This window comes from Tachysurus vachellii, chromosome 24 (genome assembly GCF_030014155.1).
Source record: "Tachysurus vachellii isolate PV-2020 chromosome 24, HZAU_Pvac_v1, whole genome shotgun sequence".
NCBI classification, from domain to species: Eukaryota; Metazoa; Chordata; class Actinopteri; order Siluriformes; family Bagridae; genus Tachysurus; species Tachysurus vachellii.
This window is the reverse complement of record NC_083483.1, coordinates 4,807,257-4,828,617: the sequence shown is the minus strand read 5'-3', so window position 1 is coordinate 4,828,617 and position 21,361 is coordinate 4,807,257. Positions and strand designations below refer to the sequence as shown.

The window sequence follows — 21,361 nt, the reverse complement described above, 5'->3', positions numbered from 1 at the left end:
TGGGGATGTCTTTCTCTGCTAATGGGGGTGGAACATGATGTTACCACGGCAACACATTTATAGGTTACAGCCTGCAGTGTGTAAATATTTTATATTTTTAGCCCCCATTTTCTATATATGTACATTAACCTTACCTGCTCAGTTAATAAACAATGAAGGTGTAAACTATTGTTACTCCAACATTAATTGCTTTTTATTAATTGAACTTTTAGGGGGGCACGGTGGCTTAGTGGTTAGCACATTCGCCTCACACCTCCAGGGTCGGGGTTCGATTCCCGCCTCCACCTTGTGTGTGTGGAGTTTGCATGTTCTCCTCGTGCCTCGGGGGTTTCCTCCGGGTACTCCGGTTTCCTCCCCCGGTCCAAAGACATGCATGGTAGGTTGATTGGCATCTCTGGAAAATTGTCCCTAGTGTGTGATTGCGTGAGTGAATGAGTGTGTGTGTGTGCCCTGCGATGGGTTGGCACTCCGTCCAGGGTGTATCCTGCCTTGATGCCCGATGACGCCTGAGATGCCCGATGACGCCTAGGCACAGGCTCCCCGTGACCCGAGGTAGTTCGGATAAGCGGTAGAAGATGAATGAATGAATAATTGAACTTTTATCATCTGGCCAGAACTACAGAGCCCCAAATAGCAGCACAATCAGGCATAAGAACAGTTTCTTCCCCCAGACAATCTACTTCACAAACAGTTAAATGTTCCTTATTAGACTATGTGCAATAATCTTATATTTATTTGTTACCACCTCCATCCTAGTACATCTCATTCTGTTCCATTCCATCATATATAGTACGGCTGTACATACATTTTATTTATTTATTACTTTTTTGTCTATTTGTATTTACATGTGTGTATTTTTATTCTCATCTTATTTGTATTGAGTGTGTGTTGTTGTTGTGTGTGTGTTGTTTTCTGTGTGTGGTCTGTGTGTGTTGTTGTGTGTGTGTTGTTGTCTGTGTGTGTTGTTGTGTGTGTGGTTGTCTCTGTGTGTGTTGTGTGTTGTTGTTGTGTGTGTGTGTGTGTGTGTGTGGAATCAAATTCTCTAGAAATCGAAGAGAAAGAAGTAGAACATTTTATCCACCAAAATGTGCTTCCACAATCTACAGTCATCGCTTTAATTCTGATTCTGAAAATTCTAATTCTTTTTAAATCTGGAATGGCCGATTTACAGTAGAAAAAGACCCTCTCATTGTGCCAGACTCCACCCACTTTACGTTACCATGGCAATCGAACCAGACGTCACGAGAAAGAAGGAGTCGTGTATAAAAGTGTGTAGCTGCGCGCCGTCGTCGGTGCGTGTCCGGTTGGATTGACACGTGTGGCCGGGACGTGTTCACGGGAGCCTGTAATCAAGACAACGGGAAATTTTATTTAGTACTTTTTAGTTAATTTTTAATCTTTTGGATCGAACTTTAATTTTCTCTTCATTATTCAAACCCCAGAGACGTAACATGGGACGCGGAGTAAGTGTGATTTTAGCTCTTATTTTATTCTATATATTTATTATAAAGGCAGGAAAATGTTCTTGGTTCACAATAAGTGCTGTGTATTGATTTGTGAGTAAACTGATGATCTGGAGGACTTCAGACTTCCGCAGTTCGGCTTCAGGCTTGTGGACATTTAGACGGGTTTAAAATATAAAGTCATTATTTTGACGTAAAGAGCAACAGGTTTGTGTTGTTTTTGTGTGTAAAAGCGTGTAGATTGTAGTGAGATCATGAAGAAGGAGAGGATCAGTGGAGATTGTTGGTGAAAGTTCTTCTGAGATGGCGGCGAGGTTCTGTGGCCTGTCTGTCTGTCTGTCTGTCTGTCTGCTGAAGGAAACTAGTCTTGTGACACAATGATGATCTGTTCACTGCATCTCAGTCTCTAGTGTTACACATGTTTATAGTGGGATTTAGATGAGTTTTGTACTGTAATGTAACTCCATGTTGATTCAGATTTCTGTGCGATACATCTGAAAGGTAGGAAATGGAAATTTACCAGAAGCTCCTGGGCTTCAAATTGAGCTTTCAGGACAGTGTGTGTTGAACACAACCTGTAATCAGCTGCAGCTTGTGACCAGACTGATGCAACAGTGTGACTGGCCACAAGTCTGTGTCATAACGCTGTTAAAGAGGTCTTGTGTCAGCTTCAGCATGTGGAAGTTAGTGTGGGAGACGTGGAGCCTCCATGTCAGCTTCAGAATGTCTCCACCATGTCAGCTTCAGCATGTGGACGTTAGTGTAGGAGACGTGGAGCCTCCATGTCTCCGCCATGTCTCCTCCTTCACCCCCATGCAAAATATTGCCAATAGACTAAATCGAGGAGCTCCAGCAAAAAAAAAACTCCTAAAAACCCCGTTTGTATTATTTCTAATTGTGTAAACATGGCGATTATTGTACAAGTGTAAATGTGTAGCACAAAAAAAGAAAAATGCCTTGTGTTCTTATTTTGTTGTTTGTATAGGGTTTTTTTTGATGTGGCTTTAATCTGGGCAAAAGATGTAACAAGTAACATCGCAAAACAGGCGTATAGTACACATTTAGGGCCACAGCCATGTTTGAGACGTGGTTTGGTGCATTGAACAACGCCCCCAACCTCCCCCTCCACTTCCCCTTCCCCCAGCGGCTGCCTCTCTCTGTGTTTAAAGATGAATCAAACGCTTCGCTTTATGTCCTTACTGGCAATGATTATATTAATTTCTGTTTTACAGGCCGAAAGAGCGGGGGGCGGGGGGGGGGGAAACCCTCTCTCATTCTCACACACGTGCGCACACAACTTTTATTACTGGTGGCAGCTCAGCGTCAGGAACAGGTGTTTGTTCACAGCTGTGGTTTCTCATCAGAATCAGGTTTATTGGCCAAGTGTGTTTACACACACAAGGAATTTGGTTCCAGTTGTTTGTGACTCTCAAAAGTACAGACATTAACACTGTACTATACATTTAGCTTGGACTGTATGAGACAAAAACAGACTATACAAGACACTGTGAGATAATATAGACAGTACGAGTACCTTGCACCCTCCCCTCTTTTCCTTGAGTGTTTACGCAAAGGTTAAGGCCATCGTGTCCCTCCAAAGAGTTTAACATTCTTTCCATTCACTACTTGTGCGAGTGACCCTTTGTTCCTGGCATTCTCGTCTCTACAAGTGAGAGGAGCGCCCACCCCCCGCCTCTCTGTGGAGGCTGGCTTAGCTGTTTCCTTTTTTGGTGCTTGGCCTAAAGGAGCAGATGCAGTGTGGCGTAACATGTTTCTCTCTGCATATTCAGTTCTGTTCTGCTGTTGTTGAGGGATATAGTGAAACTTGTACATTATTCATATTTTTTCTTGAATGAGACTGAAATGAAATGTGTTTATATTTAATAGGTGACTTCACCTCTTGAAATGATTAGAGGTGTGACTCTAGTGCCCCTGGGGGATGGGGAATGATGCATAGCACATTGTGAAACAACACATTATTTTCCCATGTTTGTACAATGTGATCTTTCATATGCTGTATTTAATACAAACTTAGACCAACAAATAGTTTGTTAAATGTATTTACTAAAGAGCTTTTTTTATCAAATAGCAAATGTGACCGATTTGAGAAGAGAAGTAGTAGATGTAATTTAGACAGCTTTCATATTGTTCTGTGTAACATATTGTTGGCTTATATCTTATAGTACTGGTGATGTTGCATTAGTATAACGGTCATCAGTTATGATGTTATTTGAATTCAGCGTTAAACCCACATTATCTGATCCTGGTAATCCTTTGTTGAACACTATAAACTCTCCATTTTTGTGAGATCTTAATGCTTGTATGTGTTGATTTGGGCTGAATCAGTGTCTATGGCTGGTTAGGGAGCAGATCTCATCATAGAACTGGTTGAGTTTCATGATTAATTTGGTTAGTTTAATTTGTGAACCAAAGTGTTCTAATTCAGAGCAATATTCATATTTATAATGTTTATTAAAACACCCATACATAATATTGAAAATGCTTAAATGTCACGTATTTAAAATGTTACTACAAAATTGTCAGCATAAAATAGTAAAAAACAAAAAAGGCTGATAAAAGTTGTTTTAGGCTAAAAAAAGATACAAAGTCAAATTGGTACAGGTATGAAAGGCAGGTCTGAAAAGCTAAGGTGAGCAAGTCTTCGTGAAATATGCTGCATTGGACCTAGATTGTAATTCACCATTCAGAACTGTCAATTTTGACCTCTGTGTGTGTGTGTGTGTGTGTGTGAAAAGAGATTTTGAAATGAGCAGAAAGCATTTTAAAATGTAGTTTTATTTTGACTATAAAGTTGAACTTTACCCAGAAGTCAAAGCAACAATAAAGTATTATCAAAATTAACAGAATTTCAACACGTATCAGAAAACTATGTTTAGTTTTTGTAATTTGTACTAATTTGTTAAAAATATAATGGTATTCTCTGTACAGTATATTATAAAGTATAATAAAATCGCTGTCAAAATAGATTGTTACAAAGGTAAGTGTTTCGACTTCAGTTGTAGAAAAGGTGCTGGTGCAAAGTGTTTGTGTATTCTGACAGACAGATAAGACCAAAAACAACATAGAAAAATTTAGAGTGATTGATGCATAGTGCAGTTCAACCCCTATTGGTCTTTAGATTAGAGCTGAGCAATACAAATATGAAGCATATTACAATCATTTGTTGCAGGAATCTTTGACCTGCTTCCAACACTGACTTTCACAGTAACTTTGGCTCAACTGAATACAAACCATTTTAAACAAATACTTTTTTTTTTTATTCCTTTTTTATAAATGGACCTTTCAAGGGGAAAAAGTTGACGACAAAAATGGATCAGAATGGAGCATGAAATTCTCCTGTGTTCAGAGTTCACTTTGTTCAGAAGGAGTAATCTGAAGTGACCTTACCAAACAAAACAACTTAATCAGTACACATTCTCTTATTAATAGCTGTAAACTTATCATTTGTTATTAAGCATTAAACTTTAAATCTGTTTGCCATTTAGACATGTTTTGTTCTATGTCCCTGATCTGAACTGTATATGAACTGAATCTCCTGCACTTCAGATCTGCCCAGTCTGTGTATTACCATGACAAGTTACAAAGTGTGCTCACATTTTATAAATAAGGAGTTAATTTGTCTGCAGCTCAAAGGACATGTAAAATCATGGTCTTTAAATTTTTTCTGACTCGGAATGGCTTACATTTTGATCTTGTCAGATTTTAATGCAGTGAGAATTGGAATTTATTTATTTATTTATTTTTCCTGGACTGTTTAGCCAGCTAGCCTAGAAGAGCCATTTTCTCTTCCTGGCTGCTGAAATGCTCCTCTACAAAGTGTATAGCTACAAGATGAATGTGGTCCATGGTTTACATTTATGTCATGTGGCAGAGATGTGGATACAGAGTGACTAAGTACTTTTGAAGTCCTGATCATTGTTACTGTTACATACTGTTTACTTCAATTGCACATTTCACAATTGCGCATGTGTACATACAAATTGTATATATTGTATACTTCAATTGCACATTTCTCACACTTGCAAATTTGTACATACAATTGCCTATATTTGTATATGTATATTTCAACTGCACATTTAACACCTGTAAATGTGTATATACAATTTGGTCTATACTTTGTCTTTCTGTTACACTGTGGAGCTTCTGTCACTAAAATTCCTCGCATGTGAAAACATGCCTGGCAATAAAGCTGATTCTGATTGAGGACATCAGTACTGGTGAACTAGGTCATGGATTAAAAGAATCAGAATCAGATCTTTACTGCCAGGTATGTTTTCACATATGAGGAATTTGTTTTAGTACAGAAGCTCTACAGAATAAGAGTAATGGTAAGAGTACTATTAGTCTAAAACTCTGGGAGGAAATGCAGCAAAAAATAGTAAACCGCACAGATGATTTTCATGTTTTAATTTAACTAATGTAAGTATTTTAGGAAGAGATGAGTACATAGATGTAGATTGAAGACACCTAGTGACTCAGCTGTTAAGACTAGCAGAAGTTCATTCCACCACTTTTGAATGCAATTGAATTTAGTCAATTCAGTGAGCTTTTTTGCAATCCTGCCTAGTGAGCCAGACTAGAAGAGACATTTTCACAGCGGGTGATGGCAGGAAAATTTTGTGAGATGCATTTATTGGTGGTCCAGAAAAAAGTGTGTGTAAGTAATTGTGTTTCTGTGCAGTTATAGCTGGAAATGAAGGGAATAAAAATATTTTTGGACCTACTCTAATACATGGAAGACCTTAAGGTGTGTGTGTGTGTGTGTGTGTGTGTGTGTGTGAGATAATGTATGGGGGGGTTAACTGCAGGCTTCAGAGAACTCAAAATTAAGTTCCTCATTTCTCAGAGGCTTTTCAGTTCCTTTGCTAAGTGTATATGTGCGGACCCAAGCAGTAATTCATATTGAACCACAAGATATTTACAGAGAAATTCGAGAGTTTAAACAGTTCTTTTAGTTTGCTCTGAGCTCAAAGCATATTAAGATTTACAAATGACTCGACTTCAGATTTGACTCTGGGTTGAATTGCTGCAGAAGTTGAAGCTGTTAGGTTTGAATTTTTATTTATTTTTTTATTTTTTTGGACTCCTTAAAGGAAAGTTGTAATTTTTTCAGACATTGAGCCCAGCTGCTTAGCCTTCAGCTATTTTATTACACACCTGTTATTTATTTAAACAAATGTCTGTTACAGCCCTGGCACAAAAACACGCTTTGCTGTTTGATGGGGTGATGGTGGCACTATTTATATATTTATATTGTGTCAGTTTTTTTTATGAATTTTATGAAACTGCGGTCACTGTCTGGTGTAAACTTGGCTTTATATGTTTGTGTTTAGAAATTGCTGTATACTTATCAGGGTCTATGTGGTATAAATGACTGCTTTTTAATATTTTAGACTATTGTTAAAATATTTCGGATGAACAAATTCTATAGTTTTAAGGTCTGCATTGAGTGATTATTGGCTGAAATTACATTGTGTATGTGTACACTTTTTATTGTGATGCATTGAAACTGGCCTTTAATGACTCTAGTATTGTATGGTTGTAGTAATGGACAAATTTTAAGCATGCCTCTGGTCTTTCACAGGAAGGCCGTGAACAGTATGAGTTGGCAGCCACCTCAGAACAGAGTGGCAAGAAGTCCAAGCCCAAGGGCAAAAAGGAAAAGGATAAGGATATGGATGAACTTAAAAAAGAAGTGGACTTGGTGAGTCAGTTTCATGCACCTATATTAAACCTTATGGTCAAAACTTGAGTGTAAATCTAAAATTCTTTTTTGCAAATATAAAATCTTTATAGGAAGATCATAGGCTGACTCTGGAAGAGCTTACCAGGAAATATGACACTGATCTTACCAGGGTAAGGCTTTTGTTTAGATATTTTTGTTTGTAATTGTGACACCAATAGAATATCACCATAAGATTTCATGTTAGCTTGCTTATCTTCTATATTTTGGTACGTTTTGGATTTAACTATAAATTTTTGCTTACTAGGGATTGACTGCCGAGCGTGCAAAAGAGATTCTTGCACGTGATGGACCCAATGCTCTGACCCCCCCTCCTACCACCCCAGAATGGGTCAAATTCTGCAAGCAGCTCTTTGGTGGATTCTCCACTCTTCTGTGGATTGGAGCTATTCTTTGTTTCCTGGCATATGGAATTCTAGCTGCTTCAGAAGATGAACCAGCAAATGATAACGTAATATATATATAAACATAAAGATTGGAAGCATGTTATATGCAAAGGTGATTGATCACTGTTTCTCTGTCTCACTATCTTTTAGTTGTACCTGGGTGTTGTGTTATCCGCGGTGGTTATGATCACTGGTTGCTTCTCATACTATCAAGATGCGAAGAGCTCGAAGATCATGGACTCCTTCAAGAATCTCGTACCTCAGGTAATAGAAATGGGTCTAACAACATGCCTGAAATTGGAATTCAAATACTTTTTTATTGTTCCACATAATGTTAAGGATTTGTTTTTAGCAAGCCTTGGTCATCCGTAATGGTGAGAAAATGAGCATCAATGCAGAGGAGGTGGTTGTTGGGGACCTTGTAGAGGTTAAGGGTGGAGACAGAATTCCTGCTGATCTGCGTATCATTTCTGCCCATGGATGCAAGGTGAGCCTGACTTAACTGTAGTCAGGGAGAATGACTGCCTCTCATATACCTTTTTTTTGTGTGTGTGATTTGAGGATGTCCTCCTTTTTTAGGTGGATAATTCCTCACTCACTGGTGAATCTGAGCCCCAGACTCGTACTCCAGAGTTCTCCAATGAAAATCCATTGGAAACAAGGAACATTGCTTTTTTTTCTACCAATTGTGTGGAAGGTACAGTTCTTTTTCTTCGTCATCTTTTTGAATATATGTTTATGTAGAAAGCGAATACAGAATGTTTTTGATGAATCAATCAAATATTTGTTTTTCTTTTAGGTACAGCTAGAGGTATTGTCATCAGCACCGGTGATCGGACTGTGATGGGCCGTATCGCTACTCTTGCCTCTGGTCTGGAAGTTGGCCGAACCCCTATTTCTATCGAGATTGAACACTTCATTCACATTATCACTGGTGTGGCTGTCTTCCTTGGCGTGTCATTCTTTATTCTGTCACTGATTCTTGGATACAGCTGGCTAGAGGCTGTCATTTTCCTAATTGGTATCATTGTCGCAAATGTGCCAGAGGGTCTCTTGGCTACAGTAACTGTGAGTACCAGTTTACACGTCAGTAAGAGCTATACTTCATTGGGGATAAATACATATACATACATACATACATACATACATACATACTGTGAACTATATATATATATTGAATTTTTATTATATTAATTCTTTATACTTCTCCTTATGTTTACCTTCTGCTCTATGTTTATGTTCTGTAAAGCTGCTTTGAGACAATGTCCGTTGTAAAAAGTGCTATACAAATAAACTTGAATTGAACTTCATTTAGAAAACCTGGCAAAATACAATATATAAACAAATTGGTGATGGACTAACTGCATTTATGATTGCAAATGTTGCATGTATATTTGAGTTTATCTAATCTTTAATATCCCTGTCTGTAACCTGTTATGGTGACTTTCATAATAAATCATTGGTGGTTGTTACAGACCTCAAAGCAGATGAACTAATGAACTACTAACAGATGAACTAACAGATGAACTACTAACAGAATTCTAATCAGTCATTTATTGTCCATGTGCCCAGGTGTGTTTAACTCTAACTGCCAAACGAATGGCAAAGAAGAACTGTCTGGTAAAGAATCTTGAAGCTGTAGAAACACTTGGATCCACTTCCACTATTTGCTCAGACAAGACAGGAACTCTGACCCAGAATCGTATGACTGTGGCACATATGTGGTTTGATAACCAGATTCATGAAGCAGATACCACCGAGAACCAAAGTGGAACCGCTTTCGACAGAAGCTCGGCCACTTGGGCTGGCCTGGCTCGAATTTCTGGCCTCTGCAATCGTGCAGTGTTCCTTGCAGGACAAGAGACTGTTCCAATCCTTAAGGTATTTACATTACACTTTTTTTGTTAGTTGTACCATAAAAGATCACATATTTAGTATTAATATATTTTTTTCTCCAAGATTTTGTTCTAACAAGCCTTGTTGTTCTACTAGCTTGTGTATAACTCTGCCTTTAGCCCAGCCCCAAGAGTCTCTTAATAAGTAGCACATACTGTAGTTTCATTGTAAACACTTTCTGCCTTCTATTTCTGTGTTTTTGAATCATTTTCTAAGGGCTGATGGTAGTGAACGTTTACTTCTATGGGGTCGATTGAAATCCACCAGTTTTTGTCATTAGTAATATTGCATGTTGAATTTCTTTGCAAATGTTCTTCATAACACTGAAATAAAATCCATAATTCTGTTCCACAGAGAGACACAGCTGGTGATGCTTCAGAGTCTGCCCTGTTGAAGTGTATTGAGCTTTGCTGTGGTTCGGTGAAGGAGATGCGGGATAAATACGCAAAGATTGCTGAGATCCCATTCAACTCCACCAATAAATACCAGGTAATGTGAGCCACATACATGTACAGTGTGCAGTTTGCCTGCCTTCTGAGTCTGAATTTGTCTTTTTTCTTTTTCTTTTTTTTTAAACAATGGGCCAATCCGTTAGCTGTCCATCCACAAGAACCTCGGTGATGGAGAGAGCAAACACCTGCTAGTAATGAAGGGAGCTCCAGAGAGGATTCTGGACCGATGCTCAACTATTATGCTTCAAGGAAAAGAGCAGCCACTGGATGATGAGTTGAAGGATGCATTCCAAAATGCTTATTTAGAATTGGGGGGCCTGGGAGAGCGAGTGCTGGGTAATAATTATTTTTATTTTTTTGTACTTTTTTGTTCATTTGTTAAATGCAGCTCTCAACAATTTGTGTGGATGAGTTATTCCAAAAAAGAGCTTTGTTGCTAACAAATCGACATGATCCATTTAGGTTTCTGTCATTACAATCTCCCTGATGACCAGTTCCCTCAGGACTTCCAGTTTAACACCGAAGAAGTGAACTTCCCCACTGAGAATCTGTGCTTTGTTGGACTCATGTCCATGATTGATCCTCCCCGTGCTGCAGTACCTGATGCTGTTGGCAAGTGCAGGAGTGCTGGAATCAAGGTACAAAGATTTACAATATAGAAGTGGAATGGTTTGTGTAATGGTTTGGTTTGAGTTTTAAAACTTTTACCTTGTCCCAGGTTATCATGGTTACAGGAGATCATCCAATCACTGCTAAAGCCATTGCTAAGGGTGTGGGCATCATCTCTGAAGGCAATGAAACTGTGGAAGACATTGCTGCTCGTCTGAACATCCCAATAAACGAGGTCAACCCAAGGTAGGGGGCAATTCTGAAAACTTCTATATAGATAAACTATATTCTTATTAGGGATGTACCGATACCAGCATTTGCCAGTATCGGCCGATACCGATCCGATATCTGTTTTTTTTTTTTCTACCTTTTAAAACTAAAGAATGTATAGTTATTAAGATTTATTTGTTTCTGGCAAAGAAATACAAAAATGCCCATTACTGGATGAAAAATGAAAACACAAGAAACCTTAAAGTATTAATGCAGTAGCAAACAGTACTTTTAACAGTTAGTGGTATAACAATCTAAACCATATATACTGCAATTATTAAATTAAATTATTTTATGAAGAAAATGCAATATTTTAAAGTGAATCTTAAATTATTACTCTTGAAACACAATGCAAAATGTATGAAACATTAAACCTTGCACCCAAATGAGCGACATTAACGCACTGAGGTAAATGGAAAGGGTGCCTGCTAAACTTGCCTGTCTGTCGCAGGCGTTTGTGCAACACATTTCCTATTTAAATTTCTCATATTTATTTTAATTAATGCAATTTAATATACAAGTGTATTTTTCTTAGAAGTTTAAGCAATAGTCTATGATGTTTGCTGGTCATTAATCAACCACCAGGGGCATGGGTGTCTGAAGCAAATAAAAAGTGGGCGTGTCCTGTCCCACACACACACAATGGTTCCGATGCCCATGGATTTCAGGAAGCAGGAGCGTGGTCAATGCTGTAGGTAAAACGCGGAATGGAGTTTAATTTATTAGGGTTTTCCTCAAGCAGAATGGATTCGACTGGCAACGCTCTGAAAAGTAATAAAAAAATAGACGGTAAAAGTGGGTGGGTCCAATATTATTGGTCTTAAAAAGTGGGTGGGTCCTGTCCCACCCACATATAATGGTTCCGACGCCCATGACACGGGTATCAGATTTGGATCGGTCACGCACCACTGATACCAGATCCATTCAAAATGATTGGATCGGTACATCCCTAATTCTTATAGTGTCTGTCTTTTTTTTTTTTTTTAAATTTGGTGTGCATGACGTCTGTTCACTGACTTTTCAGAGATGCCAAGGCATGTGTGGTTCATGGTGGTGATCTTAAGGACCTGACCCCTGAGCAGTTGGATGACATCTTGAAATACCACACTGAGATTGTGTTTGCCAGAACATCTCCTCAACAAAAGCTGATTATTGTGGAAGGTTGCCAGCGCCAGGTAATCGCTGATGACCTTAAAGCCGTTACAGTTTTTACTGAATGAAATAATGGAAAGACTGGTGTGCAAGTTATGTTTTATTGTTACAGGGTGCCATTGTGGCTGTGACTGGTGATGGTGTTAATGATTCCCCTGCTCTGAAGAAGGCTGACATTGGTGTAGCAATGGGTATTGCTGGATCTGATGTCTCCAAACAGGCTGCTGATATGATTCTCCTGGATGACAACTTTGCTTCTATTGTTACTGGAGTAGAAGAAGGTAAAGGACACAGAAATTAATAGCAATCCTTGATATTTGGCTGCAAAATTTTATAAACTAACATTGAGTTTTCTTTTACCAGGCCGCCTGATCTTTGACAACTTGAAGAAGTCAATTGCTTACACCTTGACGAGTAATATTCCTGAGATCACACCTTTTCTTCTGTTTATAATTGTAAACATCCCTCTCCCTCTGGGCACAGTCACCATTCTTTGCATTGACCTTGGAACAGACATGGTAAGAATAATTTTAGTAAGAGCTTGTTTTTAAAAAGATTGTTTGACATTTAAATTGGGCTTTAACTATTCTGTCCTCATTCCCAGGTCCCTGCAATTTCCTTGGCTTATGAGGCTGCTGAGAGTGACATCATGAAGAGGCAACCTAGAAACCCCAAGACAGACAAGCTGGTTAATGAAAGGCTTATTAGCATGGCCTATGGACAGATTGGTAAGATCCTCAGAAACATCGCTCTTTTAAGCAAAGTTGTTTTTTTTAATTATTAAATTGTATTTCACATGAATGCAGTACAATTGAGCCTTAATTCCATTTAAACAATTTGTCCAAAAATAATAGTCATAAGTGACACCACCTACCCCAAATCAACACTGAGATATGCTGACTACATCTGTGCCTTGTTTTCACTCACAGGTATGATTCAGGCACTTGCTGGCTTCTTTACCTACTTTGTAATTCTGGCTGAGAATGGATTCCTGCCTTCTATATTGCTGGGTATACGTATGCACTGGGATGACAAATATGTCAATGACCTGGAAGATAGCTATGGGCAGCAGTGGGTGAGTGATCTTTGTTTTTTTTATTCAGCAGGTTTTCAAGTTTCAAATAGTTTAAAGATTTAATGTGCCCAAATTCTTTTCAGACATATGAGCAGAGGAAGATCGTGGAGTTCACATGCCACACTGCATTCTTTATCAGTATTGTGGTTGTGCAATGGGCAGATCTGATCATCTGTAAGACCAGGAGGAACTCTGTTTTCCAACAAGGAATGAAGTAAGTAAAGATCACAATAAATCTTGCAGTGGTGTTCAAATTCTGTACTATTGGTTTTTCTGCATTTGGGAATAAAACAATTCACAATTTCATGTCAACACAGGAATAAAATTCTCATCTTTGGACTGTTTGAGGAGACTGCTTTGGCAGCTTTCCTCTCCTACTGCCCAGGAATGGATGTGGCCCTGAGAATGTATCCACTCAAGTAAGTTCCTTATGACTCTTCAGTCTTCATATGCTTGAATGTACTGATTGGTAAAATGAAGAACTAATAAATTTCAAGCTGAATGGTAATTATATGCAAGTAGGGTTTTATTTCTTCACACGTAAAGTTTGCAAATAGACGTATTTATTAACTTTTTGATCTTTCCTCTCCAGACCAAACTGGTGGTTCTGTGCCTTCCCCTACTCACTACTTATCTTTATTTATGATGAAATTCGAAAGCTTATCATCCGGCGCAGTCCAGGAGGTGAGTCTGGAAAAACTAAAACCACTTTGTGTAAATTAATTTATATATCAACATTTATTGCAAAACAGCTTTACAACGTTACATGTAATGAACCAGTGATTTTAACAATTTGTATATTTGCATCATTTAAATAGTAAACTCTAATAGGGGTAATATGGTCATAGATTTTACAAGTTATTTTATTGAATAAACACTACGATTTGTGACGACTAAAGGAATGTCTGTTTTGTTGTAGGTTGGGTGGAGAGAGAGACCTATTATTAAAGCATCCTGTCTACGTTGCACAAGTTTTTTGCATGGCTGTCTTGCTGCTTGGAATTTAACCTCAGTAATTCAGTTTTTTTTTTTTTATATATACAAAAATCTGTACATCTCTAGGGAATGCTTGACACAAACATGGAGATCATGAACCAAGACATTGCGTGCCTTGTTTCTGAAGCCGGACCAATTTTCTACGTTTTTAAAAATTGTGATATAAATAAACTCCCAGTAGTTTCCTACATTTGAAATCATTTGGATGCTTTACATTTATTAGTGAAAAGCACCTACAGACATGGCATAGAACTGAGCAGTTTGAAAGGGTTTTGCTCAGGGACCCTAAAGTGGCCCTGGCTGTTTTTTTTTTGGGTCACTCCTAGATCTTATGAAATGACTAAAATGAAAAAAAACATGCAAGTAGTTTAGCACAGCCTGATTAGCTCCGCATGGAATAATAGAAATCTTCCTGTTTTCAGTGTCCATATCTGAAATTGGGCTAAATTCAGTGATTTTATAGCTTTAAGGCTTTCATGGTGCAAAATGAACTGAGAGATTTACAGACCAAGTTGGACTACTTGACTGTCTTTCTGTGCTTCCAACTCATGGGTGGGTTTTCATGTCTGCTCTTTATATACTTTTGAGGGAAGCAAGTTTAAGCTTAAATGACCATGGCACTGCAGCATGTAAGCAAAAGCTGTGTTTCATGTTTAAATTTTTTTAAATCTATATCATGACAGAAAATCTTCTACAAATAGGCTTTGGTTTTCACTTTTCTTTGACATGTTTGGCTACAGAGGTCACATTTTGTTAAAGATTTTTTTTTTTTTAAGTTCTTCAAATTTATTTCCACAAATGCTTCCTCAGCTACTATAAAACAGAGACTGGTGAGACAATTAATAACTGTATAATTGTCTAAGTTGCAGCTTGAGGTACATGCTTTCAGCTGTGCTGTTTTAATTCATTTACACTCATTTCATAAACCAATTTATAGAAACTGGTACATCAAACTTTTTTTTTTTCCCCTAAAAAGAATTTTAAAAGATCAGTGAAAGGAAAAATGTTGCAGCAAATTTCATTGTTTTGCGCAGTTTTTAAATAAGCATGAACCCAATTTACTTTTTATGTAGGAGAATGCTTTGCCTGATATGACATTAAAGGCAGAAGAAAACAAGAAGTCATTTGTATTTTAACCATGTATTGAGTGTGCATGATTTTGCATGACTTTTAGAGAATTAAGAATTTATTAAAATAAGACAGTAACTGGGTCCAGTGTGAAGGAAGTTGATCATGAGGCAGAGAAAGTGAAAGTGCTCGGGGACCAGGTTATGTGTACAGTCATCATTTCTGCCTAATCTAGGCTTTACCACTGTTGGAATCCTTAATAAAATGCAGGAAATATGAGCTTGCCAATCCTCTTTTGTTTATGACCTCCTTGATATGTAAGTCATTACTATACATGCATTCCCTATGTGAATGAAGACTGTTAGATGAATCCAATAAAAAGACAAAAGCAACATTGTCTCCTGAGTAATTTGTGTTGCAATACTATAGTGGTTTTTGTAAGCATTGTGTAATTCAGGTTTATTTGTGCAGTGCTTTTAGCAATAAACATCACAAAGCTGCTGTATAGGAATCCACTTCTACCTCCGGATTCCTAATGTTCAGGGCAGATGTGACAGTGGTGAGGCAACATGAAGAGGACTGAAGACTCATCCTCTTCTGAGGGACACCAAAGAGTGGGATTATAAAATATTATTTGACAACTAAATATTTTAAAAGGTTGTTCAGTATGGTTATTATTACAAACATCAGTTCTTTGGCTTATTCAGTGAAGCATGAATGAGAACTGAACACAAATTCTTTAATAAAGTGTTGAGTTGTCAAATCATATCTGACTGATAACCCATGCAGGACACCAAATAAATTTATAATCAACCTTGTCCCAAATTATAGTATGTCCCAGTCCTTGCATAATTTTTTCCAAACACTCAAAGGTATGTACATTTCTTCACAAAATGAGTGTGTACATTTAGTACATAGTTTAAGTAGATGAGTAGTCTATAAGACTTGAGAGAAGCGCTGGTCTCTTATTTTACTAGAGGGCAAGACTGACTATTCAAAAATACATCCTCTATCTGTAACGAGTGGAGTGGTGCTACCCCTATAAGAGCAATGTGCCTTTGTTTTATTGCTGTGTATATTAGTTGAATGTGCGCATGCGCCAAAGAGTGCACGCTTCAGTTTTAACACGTATGGAAGTCAGATGCTGCAACCGATTTTCCCTTTTATTTTATTTTCTCATGCTAATGTGTTTTTGTTTAGTAACATGTTATGGTGTTTTTTCCTGTGTACGGGGGAATAAAGCGTTTTTGAGTGACGCGTTGATAGTGACAACTATCCTAAATCTCCATAAACGTGTTACATATCCATTTTCTGTACCACTTGTACTACACCAGAACCACAGGGGGTTTGCAGCCAATCCCAGGGGAGCCACTGAATTAGGTGCCAACGCACTGAAGGCCAATATCACAATCGCATACAATTATTCCCATATCAACCGTTCTAAATGTCCTCAACAGGGTCTCCAAATGTACTGCTCCATTCCACATGCAACCACAGTTTCAGTAGCTTCAGTCAAAAAAAATGAGGATTAAATTCAGCAACATCCTTCAGCCAAGAGTGGTGGGACCCAGTCATCAGTCAGTCTCTCACACACATCACTTATTCTAACAGAAGTGTTTGTCTGGAAACCATTTTATGTGTCAAAGGAAGCCTGAATTCTGTGATCCAGTAGAATAACAGTATAAATTCTAAGTTGCACATGGAACTAACAAAACTATTATATTTAATGATTAAAGAAATTAAATAAATAATAATTGGTCCCAGGTGGTACGGTGGCTTAGTGGTTAGCACGTTCGCCTCACACCTTGTGTGTGTGGAGTTTGCATGTTCAGGGTACTCCGGTTTCCTCCCCCGGTCCAAAAACATGCATGGTAGGTTGATTGGCATCTCTGGAAAATTGTCCGTGCCAACCCATCGCAGGGCACACACACACACACACTCTCATTCACTCACACACTACAGACAATTTTCCAGAGATGCCAATCAACCTACCATACATGTATTTGGACCGGGGGAGGAAACCGGAGTACCCGGAGGAAACCCCGAGGCACGGGGAGAACATGCAAACTCCACACACACAAGGCGGAGGCGGGAATCGAACCCCGACGTGTAAGGCGAACGTGCTAACCACTAAGCCACCGTGCCCAAAATTTAAGATATATATATAAATATCTATATAAATAGATATATTTAAATGTGTTTGTATGTATCCCCAATGAGCAAGTCTGAGGTGACTCAGGTGACTGTGGTGGTGAGGAAAAACTCCCTTAGCTGGTAAAGGGAGAAACCTTGAGAGGAACCAGACACAAAGGGGAACCTCATCCTCATGTGGGTGACACTGGAGGGTGTGATTATAAATATACAGTCTAATAAATGTTCTGTTGATACAAAAGATCACATGGAGTTCACATCTCCTCTTTAATATCGCTGTCCAACTGGAGCTGGAACATCTTAACATCTCTAGATGCTTCAGGATTCTCAGAGTCGGTCTCATCTCAGTGGAGGTCCAAAATCTTCGCACGGAAGACGATCGGAGCTGGTACAATAAATTATTATATTAAATACTCCATACGTTTTATACAAAATTAATCAATACAATTGATGTGCAGAAAGTAGACATGTATGTTCAGATTTCTTTTTAGAAAATAACTCAAGCATTTAAATACACTGAGAGATTCGGTCGGAAAGAAATCACGATTTTACAAGTGATAAAAACGAAGAAAGTCAAACGCTATTACAGTAAGTGGCAAAAGACAACAAAAGCACTTTAGTGCATTTCCGCTAGGGGGCGCTGCATTGTGCAGTGATGAACCCTACACAGGGCTCCTAACGCAGGACCGCCCACAGCAGCCCTTTTGTGCTTGTGCTACCTGATCCGCATCCCGTGCGCGCCATTTTTTATTATGCCTCAAAACGTAATTATGCCCGATCTGCGCCTGCGCGAATTTCCATACCGTACTATAACGCTATTCGCTCCCAGGTGGTCCAACGGACAGGGCTCTCACTACCGCGGCCCGTGTTCGAATCCCGGGCATGGCGCTAGTTAACTCTCAGTGCGTCAGGAAAAACAAGTGCCAAATGTGATCTGTGGACCACGTCACTGTGGCGAACAGGGAGCAGCCGAAGGGGGGGAAGTATGGCTCCCCCTGGTGGACTATCAGATATTACACCTCTATAAATATAAAAACATAATAAAACCTTATACATCATGAAACAGTGATAACTCTAAAGTTTGCTCTACAAATGTGTTTAAAATTATGTGTTTTCTGTTCATCCCCACAGACGGCTGGTGTGCTGCAGGTTCCATCTGATTCCACCTGTTTCTTAGCTGATCTTTGTTCTGAATGGACTCAGGTGTGTTCAGTTGGAATAAAGTCAAACCCACACCAGACCTTTAACAGTGGACTCTGTCATATAGCAGGCCAAGGCAGTAAACTTTAAATAATACAAAATTTATCTTAAATACAAGGAAGGCAGTTTTATAAAATGTCAAATTTAAATATAATTAGTCAACTTAAAGATTCAGTTTTCAGTAAATCAGTTAATTTGTGTTTATTTCATTTTTGTGGATTATTAATATAGTGTCAGTGCTGTTATCACAATATTCTAAATTCAGAATATTTACTTATATGATTACACAATTTATTTATAAGTACAAAATAGGGGTTTTGTGAGAATTTCATCTATAGTAAGCTGTATTTAAATTATCTTTTTTTTTTGACAGCTTGTCAGGACTAGGACTGAGATTATCTTAGTTAAGGTGACAGCGACACTGAAGCGTTTCTCTTGATGTACATGATGTGTTCATTTATGTACAAAGTGCAAATTGTACACTTTTGTACACAATTGTAGAATCAGTTATTAATTATATACCACATTCCTGAAGTCTTGAAAGATTACATATTAATTTAAAAAGTGTTTGGAACCTAATTGCATAGTGCTATAATAATGACAGTCACTCTGGATAAGTGTGTCTGCTAAATGACAGAAATGTAAATGTAAATGATGCCTGCATACACTATCATACTGTACAACACATACTGTATCTGTTTCCCTCCTCTGTTGTGATAAGAAAGCTATTGAGAGTAAGACGACTCATCTTTTGGGGGAGCAATCCACAGCAATCCCATCCTCAGCACCACTGAGTGCCAAGTTATGAGACTCCCAGAAGTAGGGCACAAAGATGACTCGGGGAGGTCCGGAGAGAAGAAGTGGTCAGGATCACTAGTGGAGCTTAATGGATCAGGCAGGAGAAGAGTATTGTGGGTCTCTCTTAAAGAAGCAGGAGTTACATGTAGCAGAACTATCTATGCACATAAACCATCTAGATTTAATAACAGTTAATAAAAGTGTTGACCAAACAAATTGACTTTCAGCCTAGAATTAAAAACTAAAAGGGGGTCCAGGGTGTATCCTTCCTTGATGCCCGATGACGCCTGAGATAGGCACAAGCTCCCCGTGACCCGAGGTAGTTCGGATAAGCGGTAGAAAATGAGTGTGTTTGAGTCCCAAACACTAATTGGATGGCGGATCGAAATCCAGGGGGTCTGTAGTCATCACTGCACTACATACAAAAAAAAAAGATTGACCATTTTGATCAAAGCAGGATGATGGATCATAAAAAGATTAAAAGTTCACTCAGGTACCACCGTCTGAGACCATTCAGTAGGACAGATTAATATAATCAATAAACATTTTACCGGGCACCAGTGGTGTCGAAAAGAGGTGATGTGAATAAATCTTCTGATTCTAGTAAGGCTGCTGCATTCTGGACTAACTGCAGCTTGTTTTATGCTCCTGCTGGAATGTCCAGACATCTGTGCGTTCCAATAATCTAACCTAGAAGTGTTAAAAGCTTAAAATGACTTTTCTGCATTATGTAGTGGCATCAAATGTCTTATTTTAACAATACTTCAGTTAACATTACCAAGACAGCTTTTGTTCACATTAGAAATAATCACACCAAGGTCTTCACTGTGATGTAATTAAAAGGTCATCCTGAGTTTCTATAAAGTCAGAATGAACTAGGAGGAAGATGCTCAACATGTAATGTCTAATATTCCTTTTCACATTCTCACCTTTTTGACACGACCTCAGTCTGGATTCTATTTCCTCTAGGTGGGTCAGTACAAGGAGTATTCCTTTGGTCTACTTTATATATAAATAGTAGTATACTCCTTTGAGTATTCCTTAGTCACTCAGTCTTCTGGGGAGACATTAACATGATTCTGTGCTTCTAATCAAAGTGATAAAGGTCTTTTGTAGATGCCTTGTGCACTTCTAAGCATGTAAAGGACCAAAAAAGGTCTAAGTTTCTGATGCTGATAAGCATTTTATACCCAGGAATGTCAGAGGAACAAATAAAAGTTCATGCAGTACACTAATGCACAAGTGATAGAGCTACCACAGAATTTTTCCAATGGCATTTTCCATTAAAAAGGTAAGTGGTGTAGAGTTGTAGATTAAAACCAGCTCCAAAACTTTAAATCAATTGTAAGTTTTGAATAAAAGTGTAAGCCACTCAGAGAATGTAGTTTTTATGACCACATTTTCATCCTCCATGTTGGATTTCTCAACAATAAAACTGCATTCTAGTTGATCAATGCTTTCTCTCGCTGCTATTTTAATGGCAGCTAAATGTACACCTGCTGTGGTGTGTAATTAAAATTATATTACCGTTTAAGCCATTTCCACAGATTACAGCAAAATCAGTGAATTTATTCACTGACTTTCAATTATTCCTGTTTTCTTCCATTAATATACACATGGCATCTACAGGCTGTACTAACGTTTGCTCTTGATAATCCAGAAACATGAGACAGAAATTTATTGCAGAAACTCATTACAACCAGCATGCATCCAAGGATTTCCATTTTCCTTTTGACCTCATTACTTCAAGTAGTGTTAACTCATCAACCCAAATAGGAACAAAATAAAATTACCTTTTTTTTTTTTTTACCTTTTTTAAATAAATAAGAGCGCCTTACATACTGAAACACATGCTCATCCAACCCTCCATTCATCATGAATAACCCATCTGCTCTAATAAAAACAGAATAAATGAGTACCCATCACCTGCATTTCCTCTTTTTACATAAATATTCTCGACCTCTCCTGTACTTTGATATCAAATATCAGGTCTAGCAGTTGTAAGCAGCTTGACCCATGGCTTTTTTAACCAGAGAGGAATGTTTCCTTCTTGTTTTCTATTAGCTCAAGAGCAAGGTTTG

At 38.2% G+C, this 21,361-nt stretch overlaps 1 protein-coding gene across 1 annotated transcript; it reads left to right on the top strand.

Moving 5' to 3' along the window:
* Positions 1-1,248: 1,248 nt before the first annotated feature.
* LOC132839855 (sodium/potassium-transporting ATPase subunit alpha-1-like) lies at positions 1,249-15,523 on the top strand. Its single transcript, XM_060861054.1, has 22 exons — positions 1,249-1,463; positions 7,069-7,188; positions 7,281-7,340; positions 7,475-7,678; positions 7,764-7,877; positions 7,966-8,100; positions 8,193-8,310; positions 8,413-8,681; positions 9,186-9,494; positions 9,864-9,998; positions 10,105-10,297; positions 10,424-10,599; positions 10,680-10,816; positions 11,865-12,015; positions 12,105-12,273; positions 12,356-12,510; positions 12,597-12,720; positions 12,922-13,067; positions 13,151-13,281; positions 13,385-13,486; positions 13,660-13,751; positions 13,987-15,523. The coding sequence occupies exons 1-22, from the start codon at positions 1,452-1,454 to the stop codon at positions 14,013-14,015; spliced, it is 3,081 nt and encodes a 1,026-aa protein (XP_060717037.1). The 5' UTR covers positions 1,249-1,451; the 3' UTR covers positions 14,016-15,523.
* The last annotated feature ends 5,838 nt before the right edge of the window (positions 15,524-21,361 follow it).

Bases quoted from the DNA above. Each gene is read 5' to 3' on its own strand.
- LOC132839855 (XM_060861054.1), top strand. The intron at 7,679-7,763 runs GTAATATATATA...ACTATCTTTTAG, and splicing joins ATGAACCAGCAAATGATAAC to TTGTACCTGGGTGTTGTGTT. The intron at 10,298-10,423 runs GTAATAATTATT...TGATCCATTTAG, and splicing joins CCTGGGAGAGCGAGTGCTGG to GTTTCTGTCATTACAATCTC.